Genomic DNA, 22,623 nt, shown 5'->3' on the forward strand with positions numbered 1-22,623 from the left:
TTTGCTATCCTTTAAGATGGATTGCACCCTCATGTCTACCTCAGTTAAATGCTGCTCCATTTCCGTGCAATTCTTCTCCACTCCTTCTAGAAATGTCTATCTATTCACTCCACTTGCTTACAGAAGTTTTCCACTGTTATTAAAGCTTCCTTGCTGGTTATTCTCTACTCTAATACCAAGATGGTAGTCCTTTCCCACTACCATAGGAAGCTACAAGAGAGAAACTAAAAAGAGAATAGGGGAAAGATAGTACAAAAGAGAGCTTTACGGTTTAACCAGAAAACCCAAGTTCCGATGTCATTAAGACTCCCTACTATGATGGGTCCCTGCCCCTATATACTACTGATTATAATCAATAGTATTCCACTCTTTCTTCTATTAAGTATTCCCATGTACTATGAGATCCAATTTCTAGACCTGAATGCTATGCAATTATCAAACTGTTAGACAAACATCAGATTTAGGCAATGTGGATTTTAGATCCATGTCAAGTAACAAAACCTCATATCTAAGGTACCCCACAGGGGGGTTAGATAGATCTCAGACACAAAATCGTCAATGATCTCAAATCACCTTGGATCTCAAAACCTAGGTAAATAAACATGGCATAAGTGGAAAACTTGATCGCAGATTAAAGATATACTCAAAATTTGCAATTTGGTGAATCATAGATATTACCGTAGATCTCTTGCTGCATCAACAAATCATGCTACTTAGATCCATCAATTTAAGATTTTCTTCTCTTAGACACATCCTAAACTTATTATATTTAGCTGAGGTAAATAAACATGGCCTAAGTGGAGATCTTGATCTTAGATTATACTTATACTCAAGATCTAAGATCTACTGAATCATATATTTTAGCAAGGATCTCTTGCTACATCAACACATCATGCTACGTAGATCCATTAATTTAAGATTTTTTTCCCTCAAATGCAGCCTGAACTTATTATATTTAATAGGTTTAGTTTATCATATGACACAAAGTTGTACCGTACTATATGTATCATATCTTTTAGGAAATGTGATGAGAGACGTCACACATATCTTAAAACAATGGTGTGTCTAGGACTGTTTAACGAGTTAAGCTAACTCAAACTCGCTCGATAAACTCAACTCGTTTATTAAACGAGTCGAGTTCGAGTTAAGAAAAGAACTCGATCACATAAACGAGCCAAGCTCGAGTTATGCGGGCTAGGCTCGGTTAAGATCAAAAAGCGAATATTATATATACATCTCATAATATTACCAAAAAAATTTAGAAAGTTCATGCTTGACTTGCAGATGTGAGGTCCATGGTTCAATTCTCCATGCTGCCTCTTCTTTCAAAACTTAAATCTTTTTAATGAATACTCGGCTCAGCTCGAGCTTAATCAAGCCAAGTTCGAGTTTTTAGAACTCGAGCCGAGCTCAAGCCAATGAACCTAAGCTCGACTCGAGCTGAGTTTGAGTTTGCTTTAAAATACTCGAGCCGAGTTCGAGTTTGCTTTAAAATACTTGAGCCGAGTTCGAGGTGGCTCAGTTCGGCTTGAGCTCGACTTTTGAACCGCCCTAAGTGTGTTGCAGGGGTGGTGGGAATTACCTAGTGGCAGGTGGTGGGAATTACCTAGTGGCAGGTCCAACACTTCTATATCTATCATCTTTTGCTTCCTATACTGCTCTAGGTCCTCAACCCAACATCAATACTGCAAAGACCTTGATGGATAGGATATAACAATAACAAGCAGATATGGTAGTTGGGAGATGGGAGATGGTTTTATGATGCATGTTTTCCGTTTAATGTAGCTAACTCATTTCATTTTCCATGCTATAACAGTTTGCAATAACTTCTTAGGTCCTCGATATAAAATGCTTTCACACCATCAGCTGAGAGACAAAATTTTTGACACAACAATTAAAGAAATAAAGGCATATTGTGATGAATTGAAATTGAGTTGGAAAGAAATAAAGTTTAGTAATGTGGTAGATTGATAGACCAATATGTTAAGAAATAAGATCTCATAGTGATATTGTAACTAGGTTTTTAGCTTCGGTATTTTACATTTTATTTTCTTTTACATTTTATTTTCTTTTTCTTTTCTTTTACATTTTATTTTCTTTCTTTTTTTTATTTTCTTTTCTTTTCTTTTTGCCCTCCTCAATCTAGCCGTTGGAGATTCCAACGACTCTCAAAAGAGACGTTGGAACTCCCAACGGCTAGAACCACTCTTTCTTTATCCTCTTCTTCTTTCCTGTCTCTTGTATATATATTTTAGCAATCTCTTGTATTATGTATGTTGTTTTACACAGCGTATTCATTCAATAAGATTAATATCTTTTCATGTGGCCTTAGTGCCTTTTTCTATCATATTCTTCTTTAATTACTATTATAGTCACATTTATATGGTATCAGAGCCATTGGGCTGCATGTTGGAAAGTTTTAGAAGCTGTCTTTTTGCTGTTTATGCTACTGGACTGTTGAAGAAAAATTTCAGACAAGGCCATTACTGTTGATCGTCATTTCTTGAAGATCTTCTTGTCATTGCTCACCAACTGTTTGGTGAAATTTCTAGAAGGACTTTCTCTTTGTTTCTCTTGAAGATTGTTACTTAAAATCTTGCTCTTATGGAGGACTCCAAAGTCTCGATCGAATGAGGAAGTTATCATGCTCCTTACAAGCTTGATGGAACCAACTACACTCTATGGGCAAAATGCTTGGAGATGCATATCAAAGGGAAATATGTATGGGGCTTCATAAAAGGTACGTCTACCCCTCCTTCTCTCAAGTTGACCAAAATTGAAAATGGAGTTGAGAAAGACTTGAATGAAGAAAAGAGACAAAATGCCATGGATGAATACTATAAAAAATTAGATGATTGGGAAGCCAAAAACTCTAGAATTAAAGAATGGATTTACGGAAGTATAGAACCTAGAATGGCCCAAAATCTCATGAATTATGAAAGAGCAAGTGAAGTTTGGGAATATCTCAAAGGAACGTTTACCCAAAAAGATATGGCCCGAAAATATCTCTTAATTCAAAAAGCCCAAAGTATCAAGCAAGGTGAGAATAATGTTAGAGATTATTTAATGGAAATCTCTAGTGTATGGCATGAGTTTGATCAACTTACTCCCAAACTAGGATTGGATTGTAAGTGTCGTAAGATTAGAAGAGAAGAAATCGATGAATTTAGGTTTTTTCAAGTTCTTCAAAGTCTACGACCGAATTTGAACAAATTAGGTCAGCCCTACTTTTTTTAGTCTCTCCTCCACCTATTCATGAACTCCTTACGAAGTTAAGCGGTGAAGAAACTAGAATGAAATTATCCAAAGAATTGGATAGTGTTCTTATTTCCAAACAAGAAGAAGGAAAAGTTTTAGCCGCATCTAGACCCAGGAACAACATCAAATCCTTTAGACCTCCTGACTTTAAAAACCAAAATAGAGGGGAATTTAAGGTTGTTTGACACTTTTGTCATGAACTGGGTCACATTAGACCTAGTTGTCCAAAGTTGAACAACAATGAAGGATAACCACGAAACTATGGAAGCAATCTTTTCAAAGGAAGAGTTTCATATCCTCAAGGAGGGCAATACAACCGTGGAAGTGGAACTTCATATTCACAAGGTGGGCAATACAACAATAGACAATTTGACCAAAGGAAGGTTGCAAATGTTGCGAATGAAGGATGTGATCTTTCATCAACCTCCACAACATTGAATCAAATCATGTCGGTGCTTCAACCTATGATCAAGGAGTCGAATCCTGGAGCACTAGCAACAACGGCATCCACCTCCAACACTCCCGGTATGTTTCCTTGGCTTTTAGATTCCGGTGCATCTTTTCATATGACACCAAATATATCAGTTTTGACCAATTTTGAACAAGCAAGAAAAGAATCCAATGTAGTTACCGCCGATGGAACATCTTTGAATGTTAAGGGGATTGCAGATTTTGAAAAGGAGTTTGGAAAACAAAAGTTCTTTGTTCCAAAAGTTAGTTATGTTCTTAGACTTAATCTTAACTTACTTTCCGTATCTCAAATTTCAGATCTTGGTTTTGACATTGTTTTCTCATCAAATAAATGTTTGGTACAGGATCACTAAACCGAGAGATTGATTGGGGAAGGTTTTAGAAAAGGAGACCTTTACTACATGGACAATTTATGTATCTCCAAGGAAAAGTTTTGTCACTATGTAAAAAATGTGGATATCAATGTTTGGGATCAAAGATTAGGTCATCCAAACATTAGAAAATTGTCTATGATGAGTCCTACCAAGGACGTTTGTATTGAGAATTTCAAATGTAATGATTGTATACATGGAAAAATGAAATTCTTATCTTTTGGACAAAGAAGCTTCTTTTCCTCTTTTCCTTTTGAACTTGTTCATTCCGATGTGTGGGGACCTTCTCCTATCATGTCAAAAAGAATGGCTATCATACTATGTGATATTGATATTTGTTGATAATTTCACTAGATATTGTTGGATATATTTCTTAAGATACAAATCTGAGGTTTTTGACATGTTCAAAAATTTTCACAACTTAGTTCAAACACAGTTTAATGCTAAATTAAAAATTCTAAGGACTGATTCTAGAGGAGAATACATTTCAAATGAGTTCAAAAGATATTTAGAAAACTATGGAATAGTCCATCAAAAATCTTGTTCAAGAACACCTCAATAAAATGGACTTTCTGAAAGAAGACATAGACACATAATTAAAACAACTAGAACTCTTCTTATTGCTAAAAATGTGCCTAAAAACTTTTAGGCCGAAACAGCCCTAGCCTCTGTATATCTCATTAATAGAATGCCTTCAAAAGCTTTAAATAATACAACCCCTTTTGAAAAATTATTCACATATGAACCTGATTTCAAAAGGCTTCGTGTTTTTTGTTGCAAATGTTTTGCTCTTAATGACAAGGCTGATAAACTAAGTTTAAAAGTTATTGAGTGTGTTTTCATTGGTTATTCTGAAACACAAAAAGGCTACAAATGTTATGACCCAGTCAAAGACAAGATCATAGTTTCAAGAAATGTAAAGTTTTGTGAAGACGAAAATGGATTCAAAACTTGTGGAGAATCGCAACACAACAATGACTATTCCTTTTTATTTAAGTATCTCTCTCAATGTGATGATGAAATGCATGATGTTGATTATAGTAACACTAATGATAATGATAGTGGAGTAGCCAATGATATAATCACATATCATAGAAGAAACCGGCAACATGATGTTGGTGAAGGAGAACATCATGAGACTATTAATCTCCAACCAACTCCACAAAGTGAAGAAAACCTTAGAAGATCTACTAAAAATGTAAGACAACCCAATAGGTTTGTGTCATATGAGACTTTTACCCCAACTCATAGAGCTATAATTAATGTCATTCACTCTCACTTTGAACCTTCTACTTTTAATGAAGCCTCCAAATATATTGAGTGGAAAAATATCATGTTAGAAGAATTAGATGCCTTGAGAAAAGCCCAAACTTGAAAAATACAATACTTAACTATAAGAAAAAAGATTATTGAATGCAACTGGGTTTACAAGGTGAAGACTAGAAGTGATGGATCTCTAGAAAGATATAAGGCGAGGCTTGTTGCAAAAGGTTATACACAAGAATATGGCATTGACTATGAGGAAACTTTTGCCCCTGTAGCTAAAATACTACTGCCTTGTTTAACTGGCACTGCCTTGTTTGTTAAGAATACTACTGCAGCCTGTAGGTATCATAATCCTCCTACTGTATGTTGACGACATGATCATTACAGGTAATGATAAGGAATGTATTAAGGAATGTAAGAAATTACTACAGAAAACTTTTTGAAATGAAAGATTTATGTTTTCTAACATATTTCTTGGGTATTGAGGTTGCATATTCTACTAGAGGATATTTTTTGTCACAAACTAAGTTTGCTGCAGAGATTATTGCTAAATCAGGCATAACAAATGATAAGGTCACAAAAACTCCTGAAGCAGTAGAAAACAAAATGAAGATTGATGATGGAGTTCCTCTTACCAATCTCACTCTTTACCGACAGCTTGTGGGCTCCTTAATGTATCTTAGCATCACTCGGCCTGATATTGCTCATGCAGTTCATACTGTGAGTCAATTTCAACATGCTCCATCAACCATTCATATGGGAGCAGTTCTTCATATCATTAGATATGGGAACAATAAATAAGGGAGTATTTATGTCTTCCTCTTCCTCCTTAAACTTGATTGCTTATATTGATGCTGATTGAAGAGGAGATCCAAATGATAGACACTCAACTACTTATTTTTGTGTTTTTTTAGGGGAATCACGCATCTCATGGAAGTGCAAGAAGCAACAGAAAGTCACCCTATCCTCTACTGAAGCTGAATATCGAGTCATGGTTACTACAACTATGAAATTTTTCTGGCTTCGTCAAATGCTTCTTGATATGGAAACAAGAATTGAAGAACCTACTGATTTGTGCTGCAACAACAAGAGTTCTATCTACATTGCCAAGAATCAAACATTCCATGAACGAAAAAAACATATAGAGATGGATTGTCACTATGTTCGTGAAGAATTTTGAAGAAGACTATCAAACTCCCATATGTCTCCTTCGAGTTCCAACTGGCTGACTTCTTCACCAAGCCTCTATGTTTTCCCATATTCAACTTTCTAGTAAATAAACTTTCGGTGATAGCACTTTAAGTTTAAGGAGGGGTGTTAAGAAATAAAATTTCATAGTGATATTGTAACTAGGTTTTTAGCTTAGGTATTTTACATTTTATTTTCTTTTACATTTTATTTTCTTTTTCTTTTCATTTACATTTTAATTTCTTTTTCTTTTTTTTTTATTTTCTTTTCTTTTTGCCCTCCTGAACCTAGCCGTTGGAGGTTCCAACGGTTAGAACCACTCTGGTTCCAACGGTTAGAACCACTCTGGTTCCAACGGCTAGAACCACTCTTTCTTTAGCCTCTTCTTCTTTCTTGTCTCTTGTATATATATTTTAGCAATCTCTTGTATTATGTTGTTTTACACAACCATTGAGTATTCATTCAATAAGATTAATATCTTTTCAAGTGGCCTTAGTGCCTTTTCATATCATATTCTTCTTTAGTGACTATTATAGTCACATTTATACAATACACAATCAAGAAGACTCGTAGAGTTTCAGGTGTATTGTCCTAAAGGTATTATGTTCTTGAAATTTTTTTATTTGTCTGATGTTCCTAATATTGTAGATCTTTTACGTACCATTCTTATTGATGTTATACAAGAAGTTCAGTCTACAAAGTACAAACATTGTACAATTTATAATGAATAATGCAGCAAGTTATAAAGATGCAAGTGAAATGTTGTTTGAATGACGTAAGTCATTTTATTGGACTCCATGTGTCATTGATTATGTTAGTCTCATGCTTCAAGATCTCGGTGACATATATGAGATTAAATCAACTGTTGAAAAATGCCAAAGGTTTATAAAAATATATACAGTCATGCTTCAGTATTGAGTTTCATGAGAAAATTTACAAATAGAGCTAAATTGATATGACCTAACCAAACTAGTTTTGTCATAAATGTTTTGACTAGTCAAAGTATAATGAAGTAAAGAGACTTTTTGAGACAGATGTTCTCTAGTGAGGATATTGAAGTTATATATACCTTTGGTCAAAGTCCTCAAATAAATTAATGTTGAAAACATGCCTTCCTCATGGTACCTACACGAAACTAAATGGAAAAAAGAAGTTATCTATGCCTATTGTAGGATCACTGATTGGAACTAGATTGGGCAACTTCATCAACCAATTCATGTCACAGCAACTATCTAAATTCTGCTATCATATTTTCTCCAAATTTAAAAAAGATATTACTGAGTTGTTTTAAAGTGTCAATCACGGAACCTAGCAAACAAGATGTTGTCCATAATAAGTTAGATCTATATGACAATGGCGCAGGTGACATGGAATAAGTACAGTTATTCAAGACAGCACAACCATGTGTCTGTGTATGACATAGAAAATTTCAATTTACTTTCATTTGATATTTAACTGGTGTATTTATTCATTATTTAAGCTGGTAGTCAAATAAATTTGAGACTGATTGCCCAAACCTTAGAATTTTTGTAATCAAAGTCTTGAACCAGATATCCAGTGTTAATGGATATGAAAGGAATTGGAGTGTTTTCTAACATATCTCAATAAGAAGAGGAAAAGGCTAGAAGATAAAAGGTTGCATGCTTTAACATAGTACAAACTTGTTTTATATTAACAAATTTTCACTGATTTAATTTTATGAGGACCTTTAGTGGTTGAATATTCAATGAGCAGAAGATGCTGATGAAGGAGAATGAGGACATGTTGGTGAGAGATTTTCTAATTTAAAGAAAATATAAAGGACAAGAAGAATAAGGATGAAGAGTAAGATAAGAACGAAGTTGACGATTCTGTATTTGCATTGAAATTAAACAGTTTCATCTTCTGATATCAAAACAATTCAAACTTGTTTCTCAATGTGTTATGAATTATGAGTTAATAGACTACATTATGATAAATTTAGATTGATGAATGTTCAGATCTATATAAGTGTATATTTATGTATGACATGTTTTTTTATAAAGAACATATGTTGCTGGATTGTTCCTCTTTTTTTTCTCTATTTTTTCTTATTCTTTTTGGTTTTTTATGAGTTGAAAGGATATACCTTAGGATATAGCGTATCCATTGGTCCGACCAATACAAATTACAATACACACTTTAAGATATTGCAGAATAGTATATTTCACATGCTCATTAGCCTTATTCAATCATAACATCTTACAATTCAACTATAGTGAACTGAGTTTGTAATTGTTCTAAAGAAGCAAGATGTCTATTCATTTACTCATTTTTTCTTACATCCAAATAGCTTTCACGTATCATTCATTCATTTACTCTATTTCTCTTACATCTATATGCATGTGAAATTATATGCAAATATACCATACATGCAAAAAATTTTGCACTTTAATTATATGAAAATATATTATACATAAATAACTTCTTAAACTTTGGATGTTTTTCTGTTTTCTTTAATCTTTCTTTAATCTTTGATCGATATTATATATTTGATCTATTCAGCCATCAAGGTCAGGCCTCAACGCCACCAAGCCTACACTAGGCCTCACGAAATTTCAACTTCAGTTTAAGGAACCATTGAGCAGTTATCCTAGAGGTGAAGCAGGTGGACCAAAGGAGAAGCCATCCAATACAATATACGAGAGTGACTCTTAGATCGCCATTTTCTTATGATGGTTATTTAATCATCCTATGAGAATAGATCCTCCCCGCCAATTTGACCAGCAATGGCTATGGACTTCTCCCAAAGAAGAAACCCATGGGATAAATAAAAACGAACAGTTCAGCTCAAATGCTCTTAAGAATCGTATGGATGAAACCACTTCTCCATAAACATTCTCGAATCGTTCAAGGACAATTAGTTGCACTCCAAATATCTGTTCAATTTCATATAATGGACATTCTTGACTCGGAAAACAAAAAATGAACTATCAGTAGATCCTGCAACCATAAACGAGACTTTCCGTCTGTTTAACCATTTCAAAAAACAAACTAGGCAAGTATCAGTAGATCCCACAACCTTCTCGTTTGAACATTTTCAAAGAAGTAAAAACAAAAAGAAAGATCTGGCAGGTTTGAACATTTTCAAAGAAGTAAAAACAAAAAAGAAAGATCTGGCAGTGACAATACGACACTCAATGCCATCAAAATGGTAAGATCTTCTCATAGATGAGATGATTCAGAGCCATCATCAAAGTGGGCAAACTAAAAATAGAACAAAAAAAATAACACATTAGATAAGTAGAAAAGCAAAGAAACAACCTTCTGACCTCCCCAAACCCAAATTGGGTCGTCCACGAAATCCCTCGAATAGGGGACGGCGTCCTCTCTCTCCAGCCACTCCTGGCACGTCTCCTTGCCCAATTCATCAGTACCCAAGAGAGGAAAAGATGATGACGACGATGATGATGACGAAGGGGAAGAAGAAGAAGAGTAGAAGGACTCAGTCCAAGTATGAACTATGTCTGCGTTCCTTGCCATGTTGAGACGTCCCAGAAACGAAATCTCAGCGAGGACAACGACCACAACCAGGAGGGGCATGAGGATGCTCCTCGGCCGCCATGATTCTGACAGTGATGCCCCTCGAAGTGGGTTAGCCGAGTTTGCTCTCCCACCCATTTTCTCTGACCCAAAATCAAAACCAGGAAGGGGTGATGAACACGAAGAGGAAGCTAACGAGAAGACCAGAGAAAATCGAAGGCTCGCTCTCTCCAGAACCCGTCGCCTTAGTTCGAATTCTAGAGTTTCGTAAGTTGATCATATCTCTCTCTACGCTACCTGTCCTCCCTTACAACTCCCTCTCTCCTCCCCTCCTCTCTCTCCATGGCCTTGTTAAAAGAAAAACTACGGTGTGGGCTTGACAAACTCGTTTAATCAACAGGCTGAGCTCGCGTTCGAGATTCAAAAGCCGGCTCGTTTAAACACGACTCGACTCGGTCTGTTATGTGTCGACTTAGGGTTAAGAACAAGAAATTTGCGTCGGGCGTCTCGGTTGGCTGTGATCATGTTCCTCTCTCTCCCTTGGCAGGGATTGACGGACCACCTCTCAGTCTCGGTTCGGACACCACCACCATTCAAGCATCCACCGCTGGCTGTTGTTCACGGCTCGCACTACCGTCCACCGCCAGACCCCACAATCAGCGTCGCCCACACCCACAGGCCACAGCGTCGTGCCTTGACTATCATGACCACCGAAGTGGGTCATATACGCAAGACCTGCATGAAAATTTTTGTGTGCTAATTTAATCACGACGGAAAATACCCCTGGTAAATAAAAGAAGGGAACTTTTTTAAGAACAAAAAAGAAAACGGAAAAAGTAAGATGGGATTTGATAAAACTCAAACCTAATGATTTGTATCAGTTTGTATTTGTATTGGTTTGTATTTGTATATCATTATGATCAATATATCCTTCTCAGAGCCAGGATTTTGTTGAGGGACGGGCCAAACAATCGGCGGGTCGGGCCAAGAGGTGCGACGATAGGGCTAAGAGGAACGATGGGTCGGGCCAAACTAAAAAAACTTAATTTTTTACATATAAAAAAAAAATTCTGGGCTCACCCGGGCGGCCCCCCCCCCCCCCCCTTGCTTCTGGATGGCAAAGAAATTCATTTTTTTGCCCCACTCATATCATTATTTCATACTCATGACTTTATTTCATATTCTTGTCGTTATCTCATGCAGATTATTTAATATCTTTGTCATTATCTCATACCATGTTGTTATCTCATACCTCTATGATTATCTCATACACATTATCCTAAACCACTGTCTTTATCTCACACTTTTGTGGTCATCTCATGCCCACCATTATCTCATACCTCAGTCATTATCTCATATCACCTACCGTCATTATCATGGACGCTTTGAGTATGAGATAATGATAGGGGTATGAAATAATGGGTATGAGATAATGGCATAGATATAAGATAATGATAAAGGTTTGAGATAATAACATGATTAAGAATGTTCATTATGCACATGCAATGTTAAGGCATTGAAGTATATATGCATATTGGTAGTAAGGTCTACCTTCGGTGTATGCTAGTTATGTTCATGGAGCAGTGTCATCTTCCTCCAAACCACACCAATGTTCATTGCCCTATCTGCTCCTCTGTTGATGCTAATTATGCTTTTAAGTTTTCTGTTTGTTCAATGTGATGCTATTTATGGTTTTAAGTTTTTTGTTTGTTCAATCTAATGCTATTTATGCTTTTAAGTTTTTGTTTGTTCAATGCTTTTATCGAGAGTGACTCAAGGAGGCAAGCAACCATTCTTGGCCAACTTCATCTCGCCCTGATAATATGGATACTTATGACTCAAACCCAACCATGGAGCTGACCTGGGCACTGAAGCCTCACAAAGTTGAGTCCTCTCTTATGCCATGTTTGTGCTTGTAAAATGTTAACGTTGTTGTTTACATGCAAAATTTACATCATATATACCATTGGATTTAAAGCAAAATTGTCTTTGTCTATGTTAGGTCATGCAAAAATCCACCAGAGGCGGGACTTGATCCATTGGTACAAGAACTAACAATTCACTATACCTTTATTAGGGATAATTAGATTAATGACTAAACCATATAAATCTAATGCCTATGCGTTGCATGATGTCCAATGCATTGAAAGCAAGTGTGACTTAGTTTTGAGAAAGCTTGATTTAACATATCTCATTGGGCCATTAGATATTAAGATTTATGAGTTATTATCACCCCAACTTTTTCTGAAAGACTGTATTTTATTTTCACCCAAATGAAATTCTCAATTATTTGGATTTAAATTTTTAGACCCTAATCCAAATCCTACACCCAAAACAAGTTCACGACTATTTGATCTGAAGTGAATCTCTAAACCCTTGTCTGAACCCAAAACACAAAATTCAAACTTAAAGCCCAACTTTAAACTTGAAATTCAAATCTAAAGTCCAAATCTCGGATCCGAATTAGATCCAAAACACAAGTTTAAATCTAAATAGAGAATTTCAAACTCAAAATCCAAAGCCATGCACACAAGCAGAGTCCTTCCCTTTGTTCACGCCAAGACATGTTTTTGAGCCTAAATCACTCACTTGAACGCACCAGCGACCAATTGAACCTAATCAAGATTTAAAACGTACTTGAAGTCACTTAAAATGGAGTCGGCCACCCATTCGTAATAAAAACCATTTTTTTACACATTTTAACTAAAAAAATGAAGTTTTATGCTTTTGATATGAACAGCTTATTTATTTATTTTACCTTATTTTATTTTATTTTGTTTAAAAAGAAACAAATCGCGAGCATGCCTTTACATGTCACATGCTGTCGAAATGGGGCATGCGCACGCAGGCCTGTTTCTTGGCAAGGGGCGGCTTTGGCCCTGTTGGGTGGGTGGGCAATAGCCCTGCCCACACCCCAAAGGCATGCTTGCAGGGCTAACGACCAATCCCACTTGGTCAGTATCTATTTAGAAACAAATCATTCCAAAATACTTAGAATTCGCTTGAAAATGTTGTTAAATTAAAAAAAAATCAAAATTTTGAATTTTAGCTCCAAAACTCTATAAATACATTCACAGTCTTCCTTCTTGGGCATGAGCTAGCTAACCTTTGGAGAATTTATAGTGCTTCTCACTTGAAGATTTAGAATTTTCTCTTCGCTCTCTCTTTCCATTCTTCCTTTTTTCTTATTCTTCTCCTCCAACCTTGAGAGCAAGCTTCCCCAACTTCCATTCTCCAAGGAAGCAAGCCACATTCGAGGAAGCTTTGGGATTATTCGAAGTAAGAGATTCATCTTCTAAAATCATTCTCATTAGAGGTATGTATTCAATATCTCAATCTAATCCTTACTTTCTCTCTTCTCCATCTTCCCAGGCCATATGAGATAGCTCCCAAATCTCCTCTTCGGAGTTAAGAGCTATTCTTGATACATGTTTCTCTCTTCTCTTGAATGTTGCTTTGTTTTTGAGATATTATTCATGCATAGTTATTTTCCTATTTATATACAAATGAGCGGTGAAAATGTATGTTGGGGTTGGGATCTTTTCATTGCTATGTTGATTATTGAGGTTGCGATTTGTCTAACCTGAGAAGCCCTTCACGAATATGTACATGTTAAAAATGTATATTTATGTCATTCTTACGTTTAGCTTCTTTCTTGATCACCTGATTAGGAACCCCAATGAGTGTTTTATTATGCTGCTTGATTTTCTTCTATGCCCAATGGTTAGAGAAATATATTCTCTTGTAATAAAGAAAATAATTATGTTTTATGCTCATGTATGAAAATAGTTGAAATCATGTTTTTCAAAAGATTTTCAAAATTAAGAACTCTCTTTAATGATGCCTTGGAGACTTAGCCTAGACTCTTCCATGAGCCCAAGTTTCTCTCCGTCCTACACAAAAATCAAAGTCGGATATTTTCAAGTCATTTCTTGATTTCAACTCTTATGAAGACATATATGTATATACATGTTATATACGTATACATGCACATAATTATCTTTCTTTGTCTTTCTCATTTTATGATTCAACATATTCATTTATGAATTTTCATATACATACATATAAAATACATGTAAAGATGCACATCTCTACCTTTTTTTAAATCTTTTATTTGGTGATCTTTAAATTTTTTTTCTCTCTTTTTCTTTTTATGGAAGTATTTCAACTTTTTCATTGTTTTTAATATTTTTCTCCAAAGGTCTAAGGTTTTAATTTTTCATTTGTTGACTTCACCAAAACCAAAAATCAAATAATGACCTAATATTGGAATCATGCTTGATGGTCTACAATCTCATTCCATTTTTAAAAACATTTCACTTTTCATAACAACAGAAACTTAAATGTATGTGATGGTAATAATGCTTCTAGTTGAATGTCGTGGTAAGAATGAATGATTTCTTTCTAATCATATAAGATCAATGCATTCATACATTCACATTCACTTAACATCACGAATGATGACAAGCATGTCTCTAAAAGAACTTAAGCAAGATAAAATGAAGTTCTAACTAGATAGTAACTGAATTATAGCAACATTTTAAACCTACTTAAAGTCTTAAGATAATACTAAAGTGATTTAAAAAAGTAATCTCCAAAGGTTTCTAAGTGATATTTGTAAATATTTCTCAATTCAAACTTTCTCAAATCAACATGTTTTACACTCTCAAATGATTCTTCAAAAGTTTCTTAAAATCTTAAAACATCAAATCTTCGACATTTTCTCAAACACTACACCACATTTAGAATATAAAAATATTTAACTAAAAACGAAATGCATACAAAATAAGCATAGCCCTTGGATTGGTTACTCCCAGTAAAGATGGCGGGAACAGTCAATCCCCATACCAATAGGTGAGTCCCTTTCTCTCTCTCTTTTCAAAATAAAACTTCATTTTTTTCTAGAGCACTCCAAAAACTAAATATTTTTTGGGATGAGAACTGATGGCGACCATGATGAGACCCGTCATCGTTTGGTTATGATTATCATTGATGCATTTCCATTAACTTGAACATCTCATATATTCCTAACGATAAAGTATGTCTCATTCTTTGGCTTTGACCTCATCGACATTTCATTACATTGTTTATTGTTTGGTGATTGTCTTTATTTTCTTACATATAAGACTAATTGAGGAAAAAAAATTATGTTCACTTAGATCTAGGATCAAATACAACCCTCCTTAATTTAAGACTTGATTGAAAAATATTGTTTGTTGTTATATTTATTTTAATCTTCATCTTATGAAACATTGCATTAGAGACTACACATTTTGTATGTTTTTTCATATTTCAAAAACATTTTATATCTATTTGTCCCAGTCATCATGTTGCCAGACTTGGCCTTAGGTAGTAGCACAAGAGTAAGTCTTACAACTGGACCACACGTTGGTCGGAAAAGCTCCCTTGTTAGTATAATGAGTGGTAACTTGTGGTATATCGACGAGTGTCCAAAAAAAAAAAGATAAACCTTACCCTTAGTTGCCTAAGGAAGAATCTATGCTACTTAGTTGCCCAAAGAAGAATCTAGGCTAATAGTAAGTTATTTGGCTAAAGTATATAAGCATAACTTAGCATTGGATTATCGTGACACGAAATTATTTCAATGAGGTCCCTATACCCCTTTTTCTCCAAAATTATTTCACATGATAGAAATATAGAGAATGTTGATGTGCATAAAACCTTATGTGATTATGTACAACCTCATTATATACCTCTACCCAATATCATATTTGTTAACTTTGCAAATCTTTCTCACTAATTTAATCTATATCCTTCAGAGTCATCATTCAAGATGTATTCTTTCCAATATGGTGTCATTTTCCCTTATGATTACATTTTCTTTAGGGAAGGACCCGAACGGTCTACTTATATTTCTCTTGAGTCTAAACCTTTAGCTCATGAATGGTATTAGTCTTGGCATCTCACCTTCACTCGGATGTTTCCTTCTTACTTGAAGAATGTGGGCTAGAGATAGTGGCAGCCAAAAGAATGCAATCAGTGGATAGAAATTTGGTACATGCAATTGCCGAGCGATGGAACCCAAGGACCTCGGATTTTTGGTTTTCATAGAGAGAATGACAATATTATTAGATGAATTTGTTGAAAGACTAGACCTCCCCACCCTGACTTGTGACCCAAATGATCCATTAGAGAAACAATTCCTGATGAACCCGACTAAGGTTAATGCAAATGACCTTATAGCTCACTTTACTTGACGAAAAACTTGGCCCCTAATAGAAAACTATGAGAGTCAAAGCATCAACCTAAAATTTTTGATGAAGAATTTGGAGCTTATGTTGAACCTTTCACCTTACCTTGAAAAGCCATAGGAAGAAATATGAAGAATTGAATATTATATGATGTTTTGTATAGTGGGAGTGACCCTTTTCACCAACGGAACTGACCTCCTAGATGTTCTGGATATGGGGATATAGCGGGACCTTACACTTGTTAATAGCAATGACAGCCTTGGCTTTCCTTTACTGAGGATTCACCCACTTCACCATTGGAGACATCGACTTCATAGAAGGATGCACATATGCTTTATAATTGTGGTTGCTCAAGCATGCAGGACCTCAAGCCAGTCTATTCAGAAACACTGATGGAGCATTGACAGTTTTAGAACAATACCACCGTTTGATCGAGCGGTTAGATGAATAAGGGATCATTTGGGACTATTGTGATTGTCGTCAGAGTCCGCCTCGATACACTCACCATTATCATGGTCATACGACATTCTTGGGCCCTAATTTCATAGTTGATTATTGTGCTGATAGTACAAAGTTGACAATAGAAACTTTTAAAAAAGGATGGATGGTGGTCGGTTGGCATCCTACCACTCGGCATATTCCTTCTTTACCACTGAGCCTGTGAACCAAGTGTATGATATCTATATCTTTCAATCTTGTTGAGCCATTGTGAACAATGCCGCCTATTGAGGAGAGCTGAGGTTGAATTCAGAAATAACTCCAATTGGTGCGTGTACAGAAACCATCTTCTTTCATTTTGTCATCATTTCCTTTCAATGACTCTTTATTTTTCTATCTCACAAGGTGAATACTTGAAAGCTAACAAGATGGTTGAAACCATAGCACAAGCTAAGCAGTCTCCTCAGAATGAGGCTTCATCTTCTGATCCTATGCCAGAAACACTTGGCTTCCCAGTAATTGAACCAGAAGGCTATCATATGTTTCGATTGTTCATGGAGCGATTTATGAGGGAGCAAGAAGAACAAATGGCCCCAATGGTTACTCCAAAACCAGAAACTAAAAAACCAACCAAACAAAAGAGAGACAAGAAAACAACAAATCTTCTCCTACAGATCGAGATAAAGGTCATCTAGATTCAGACTCAACAACTAGTAAGGAGGAAAAGCCTGAATTGCTTCCTCACAAGAAGAAAAAGATAACGAAGAAAAATAGGAAAGGAAAAGAAATCGTAGAGGAAAGCAGTTCACTTAGCCCCATCACCAGCAAAAGTTCGTAGGAGAAGCGAAAAAGCAAGAGAAAGCCTGAAATGAGTACATTCCTAACAGTAGCTTAGACAACGAGAGTTCTAAAGAGAAAGTAAAAGAGGTCAAGGGCAAGAAGAAAAAGACTTTAAGTGACTCAATAATCTCTTCCTTAGTGCGAAGAGTACTGTCAAGATCATCATCCATAATTGTCCCTTCTTCATAACGTGGGATAGTGGGTGGTGGAAACCCATACACCGCCTCATATGGAGTGACTCTTGTGCTCGAGTGAAGGCTGCTGTTATAAGACCATTCTGCCCACGATAAATGTCTAACCCAAGTGTTGGGCTGTGTCTCAGCATAACATCTGATATGTCTCTAGCATTCTGTTCACTACCTCACTCTGTCCATCAGTCTGTGGATGGTGGGCAGTGCTGAAATGTAGAATGGTCCCTGCTAGACGCATGTATTCTTGTCAAAATGCTCATAAGAAGATCGAATCTCGGTCACTCACGATAGTATTGGGCATCCCATGGAGTTTCCCAACATGATCATGATATGCTGCTGCAACTAGGGGACCCTGATACAAATGTGGTAAGGATACGAAGTGACCATACTTTATCAGTCGATCTACTACCACCATGACTGACTCTTTCCCCTCAAACCTTAGCATAGCCTCTATGAAATCCATAGAGACATCTTTCCATGGCTATGTAGGAATGGGCAAAGGGGCTAGGTGCCCTAGAGGTCTGACCGCCTCATATTTTTCCCTCTGACATATTTGACAGTCACGCACAAACCTTTTAACATCAGCCTTCAAGCCCTCCCACCAGAATTGGGGCTTGATCTTGCCTACTGTCTTGGTTACTCCCTCATGACCGGATGTGGCCGACTCATGAAAATGCTTAATCAGTTTGTCCCTCAAGGTGGACTGCTTGGGTATCACAACCCGACCCTTGCGGCATAAGAGTCTCCCACACATTGTGTAGTTGGGAATGGATCCCGGGTTCTGTGCGATGGATGCCTTCAACAATCGAGTGCTATCCTTAACATCTTGATCTAACATGATCTGATCCCATAGATTTGTGCTTACAACGGAAAGTGTCAACAACATGTGTTCACCCAAGCGTGATAGAGAATTTGCCGTAGTGTTTTCGGGACCCTTTTTGTACTCAATCGTGAAGCCATATCCCAACAACTTAGAAAGCCATCGTTGTTGGATAGGAGTGGTAACACGCTGGTTCACCATGTACTCTAAACTGTTGTGGTCGGTCCTAACCACAAACTTCCGTCCCAAGAGGTAAGGACGCCATTTGTCTACTGCTAATACCATTGCAAGGAGCTCTTTTTCATAGGTGGAGAGAGACTTAGCCCGTTTGGTAAGAGCCTTGGACATACAGGCAACTGGATGCCTTTCTTGGCTCAAAACAGCCCCAACTCCCACATTGCTTGCATTTGTCTCAACCGTAAACTCCTTATCAAAATCTGGCAAGGTTAACATGGGTGCAGCCATAAGTGCTGCCTTCAACTTGGTGAAGGCCTATCATGAGTTCTCGGACCATTGGAATGGCCCTTTCTTCAACATGTGGGTCAATGGTGTTGTTGTTTACCCATAGCCATTGATAAAACGCCTATAATAACCGGTAAGTCCCAAAAATCCACCCAGTCCCTTGGGGTCTTTGGGCAACAACCACTGCTCTATAGCTAACAGTTTCTCTGGTTCTGCTTTTACTTCATTCTTAGTCACGATGTGCCCCAAGTATCCTACTAACGACTGGCCAAAGGTGCACTTAGACATCTTAACATATAGCTGGTTGTCCTTCAAGATGGCTAGGATGGTGTCTAAGTGTTTTGCATGTATATCTAATGTTGGACTATACACTAGTATATCGTCAAAGACGACAAACACATAGTCCTGTAGATAACTCCGGAAGAGGTCATTCATGCACCTCTGGAATGTGGTCGATGTATTAGTCAATCCGAATTAGAAAGCTGTTTTATGAATATCCTCTTCTTGCATGCGTATTTGATGATAACCGGCTCTTAAGTCCATCTTCGAAAAATAAGAAGCTCCAGTCAACTCATCCAATAACTCATCTATGACTGGAATATGATGCTTATATTTAACTGTGACTTCGTTGAAAGCATGATAGTCAACACAAAATGTCCAAGTACCATCCTTCTTTTTAACCAATAAGACCGGCGAAGAAAATAGACTATTGCTTGGCCTAATAGCCCCACTGTCGAGCATTTCCTTGACCAACTTTTTAATTTCAGCTTTTTGGATGTATGCATATCGATAAGGCCTCACATTAACGGCCTCTGCCCCTCTAGTCAAGGTAATACAATGATCATAAGACCGTGTAGGAGGCAAGTCCTTAGGCTCCGCAAAGACTGTAGGAAATCGATCCAATACACATTGAATAACCTCAGGAATTTCTTCAGCACTTGTTGTGGCTGGTGTAATGGCCTTCACCATTGACACTAACCAATATGCAGGCTGATTAGCAACGAGTGCCTTTAAGGCTGGTTTAGGGCTCACGTTTGGTTTGATCGCCTCTAGGGTGACTTCGTCTCCACCCTCATTAGGAAATGTCAAAGTCATGTTGTCAAAATCCCATGATTAAGGTCCTTATCCACTAGATCCCAAGAACCACATCTACACCCCCTATTGGGAGAAGGTATAGATCCACTTTGAAGGGAACCTTATGCATCACCAAATTTACATCTTTGCAAATCTCATTACAAGAGAGCTTAGATCTGTTCCCTATCATAACATTGAAGGAAGCTTGCAGGTTGGTCTTTCCTTCTACTAAATGAGCCAACTTTGAATTGAGGAAGTTGTGGGTTGCTCCTGTATCGAGAAGAACTACCACTCGTTTGTTGTTGATCTTACCCACAACCTTCATAGCATTAGGCCCATTATTGGTGAGTGCGTGACACAAACCCTCTTCATCTTGCTTGGCATTTTCTTCTACCTTGGCTACCTCAGTGCCCTCAGTGTCCTCATCTTCTTCCTGAACTTCCTCATCGCTGTCAATGACCTCATAAAGCTGAAAATGTTTACACTTATGACCTGCGTGCCACTTCTCTTCACAATTGAAGCATAACCCATTTCTAATCCTCTCTTCTTGCTCTTGGTGCGAGATATATTTGATCGGGATATTGTTACGAAAAGCTGGTTTTTCTGCCTTTTTGAAGTTTGGAACATTTTTCACCAAATTGGACTTGGGTCTAGAAGTAAACCCTGGTTTGGTAGACTGCTTCCGTGCCTCTTTCCCTTTTAACTTCTCTTCTATTTTCCGTGCCAATGCAAAACATTTCCTCAACTCTGTGGGTGGATCTGTGAGCATTTCAATTTGGATATCTTCATCAAGACCCCCGATGAAGTGAGAAATCAATGTTTCCTCCTCTCTATTTCTCACTATGCTTGAGAGAGCCTCAAACTTGTGTTGGTACTCTTGCACCGTAGATGTTTGGCGAAGGTGTTTGACTCTATCTCATGGTTAACGAAAGATGTGTCACTAAATCGTGGCAACAAGTCCTCCTTTAATAGGTTCCAAGTGGCGCCCCTATTCAAGTCTTCCCACCAACAATACCATTGCATGGCATTCTCTTCTAAGTACATTTTTGCCAACGTGATCTTTTGACCTTCGACGATGTTTTGGCATACAAAATGTTGTTCGACCTTATAGATCCTTTCACGTGGCCTGTTCCAATTAAACTTAGGAATATCCATCTTAGGCATAGGGAGCCATGGCTCCTCATGATTTCGGCCTCTCTGTCCTTGGTGGAAACCAGCATGGTGTTGGCCTCTTCTTTGGCCCTGCAAAATATCGATCTCATGATCTAACTCCTCTTCGAAATCACCCAAAGTCATGGAATGCATAGACCTATGCTCGGGATCTCTCCTCGGTTCCTCACGGTGCTGCCCCATGTTCGGGTTCGCCCTCTCATGGTGTTGCCTTTCTTGATTTTGCCTCATCTCTATGAAGGCTCGCTTTATGTCCTTTAGTGTAGGTTGCCCATCGTTTCTCCTAGCTCTCTCCCCAACATGGATCAGCTCCCCGGGTTGAGTTGCCCCATTGGCCAATTCAGGGTGTTCAATTTGATGTTGGTTAGAAGGCTAGTTTTGGGGAATATAAGTATGGGCTCGTGATTGTGGAACTACCCCATTGCCTTGTTGGCTTCCCTCCTAGCATCATCTAAGAAAGCTTCACTCACTGCTCCTATGGGTGCCCCCCTACGATAGTCGGAAGAAGTATGAGAACGGGGTGGATTCTTTCCTTTTTCCAATGTGTTCATCTGTCTATCTAATTGGGCAATGGATTGGGTCATTCCAGCTAGCTGGCTTAGGATTAGGTCCAGCTTGGAGTTGGTGCCCGAGGAAGCACCTTGCTCCACTACACGAGTCTCTTCCACCACGACTTATTCACCTACCACCTCATGGGTGTTGGGTTCTACAGTTTTACCTTTGCGTGAGGCCATAGTGCAGCAATGAAATCAACTGAAATGAAGCTAATCTCTACCACAAAATCACTACCAAAAACCAAAGCAAAGTCTGCTACAAACTGCTGAAAAATTGAATGCTAAATCTGCCGAAAACTGCCTAAAAAACTGCTAGGAAACCGTGACTAAAATCTGCCACAAATCTACACGAAACTGCTCTCACGCCGGTCGAGACTAGCAAGCTTTAAACCGGCTCAATGGTCTCGAAGCAACAAAACAACAACAAGAAATCCTCCCACGGCTCTGATACCAACTGGTAGGATCGGACCTAATGTGGCCAAATAAACAAAAGAAGCCGAATGCCGATCCTTCTCCAACATCTAGGATGAGGTTGTTGTCAATAAGCTTTAAATGTTAATACAAAATTTTGGTTCCCACCGGACAGTCATCCTCGCTCAATGATAAGTCAAGGAGTACAAGTGAATCTTTCCCCAGCCCGGTTTAAACCTACTACAAGACTAGAATGATTGGGTAGACTTAATACAACTGTAGCATACATGAAATTCTCTCATCACTCAACATAGATTCCATTAACCAAACCATCATGTCATGCAATCCCTATTCGACCAAACCACACCCTTGACCCTAAGTAGGATTAGTGATCTG

At 37.5% G+C, this 22,623-nt stretch overlaps 1 protein-coding gene across 2 annotated transcripts in view; it reads right to left on the bottom strand.

The window, feature by feature from the left end:
• Window positions 1-10,396, bottom strand: part of LOC116262080 (putative fucosyltransferase-like protein) — an 84,455-nt gene extending 74,059 nt beyond the window's left edge. The window contains exon 1 of one of the 2 annotated variants that reach the window (XM_031641141.2): window positions 9,837-10,396. In XM_031641141.2, coding sequence (XP_031497001.1) covers window positions 9,837-10,193 — 357 coding nt within the window. In that variant the 5' untranslated portion in view covers window positions 10,194-10,396. The remainder of the gene's footprint in view (window positions 1-9,836) is intronic. The other variant, XM_031641142.2, reaches the window with a different exon arrangement.
• Window positions 10,397-22,623: the final 12,227 nt, after the last annotated feature.

The sequence above is a fragment of the Nymphaea colorata genome, chromosome 10 (assembly GCF_008831285.2).
Source record: "Nymphaea colorata isolate Beijing-Zhang1983 chromosome 10, ASM883128v2, whole genome shotgun sequence".
Lineage (NCBI taxonomy): Eukaryota > Viridiplantae > Streptophyta > Magnoliopsida > Nymphaeales > Nymphaeaceae > Nymphaea > Nymphaea colorata.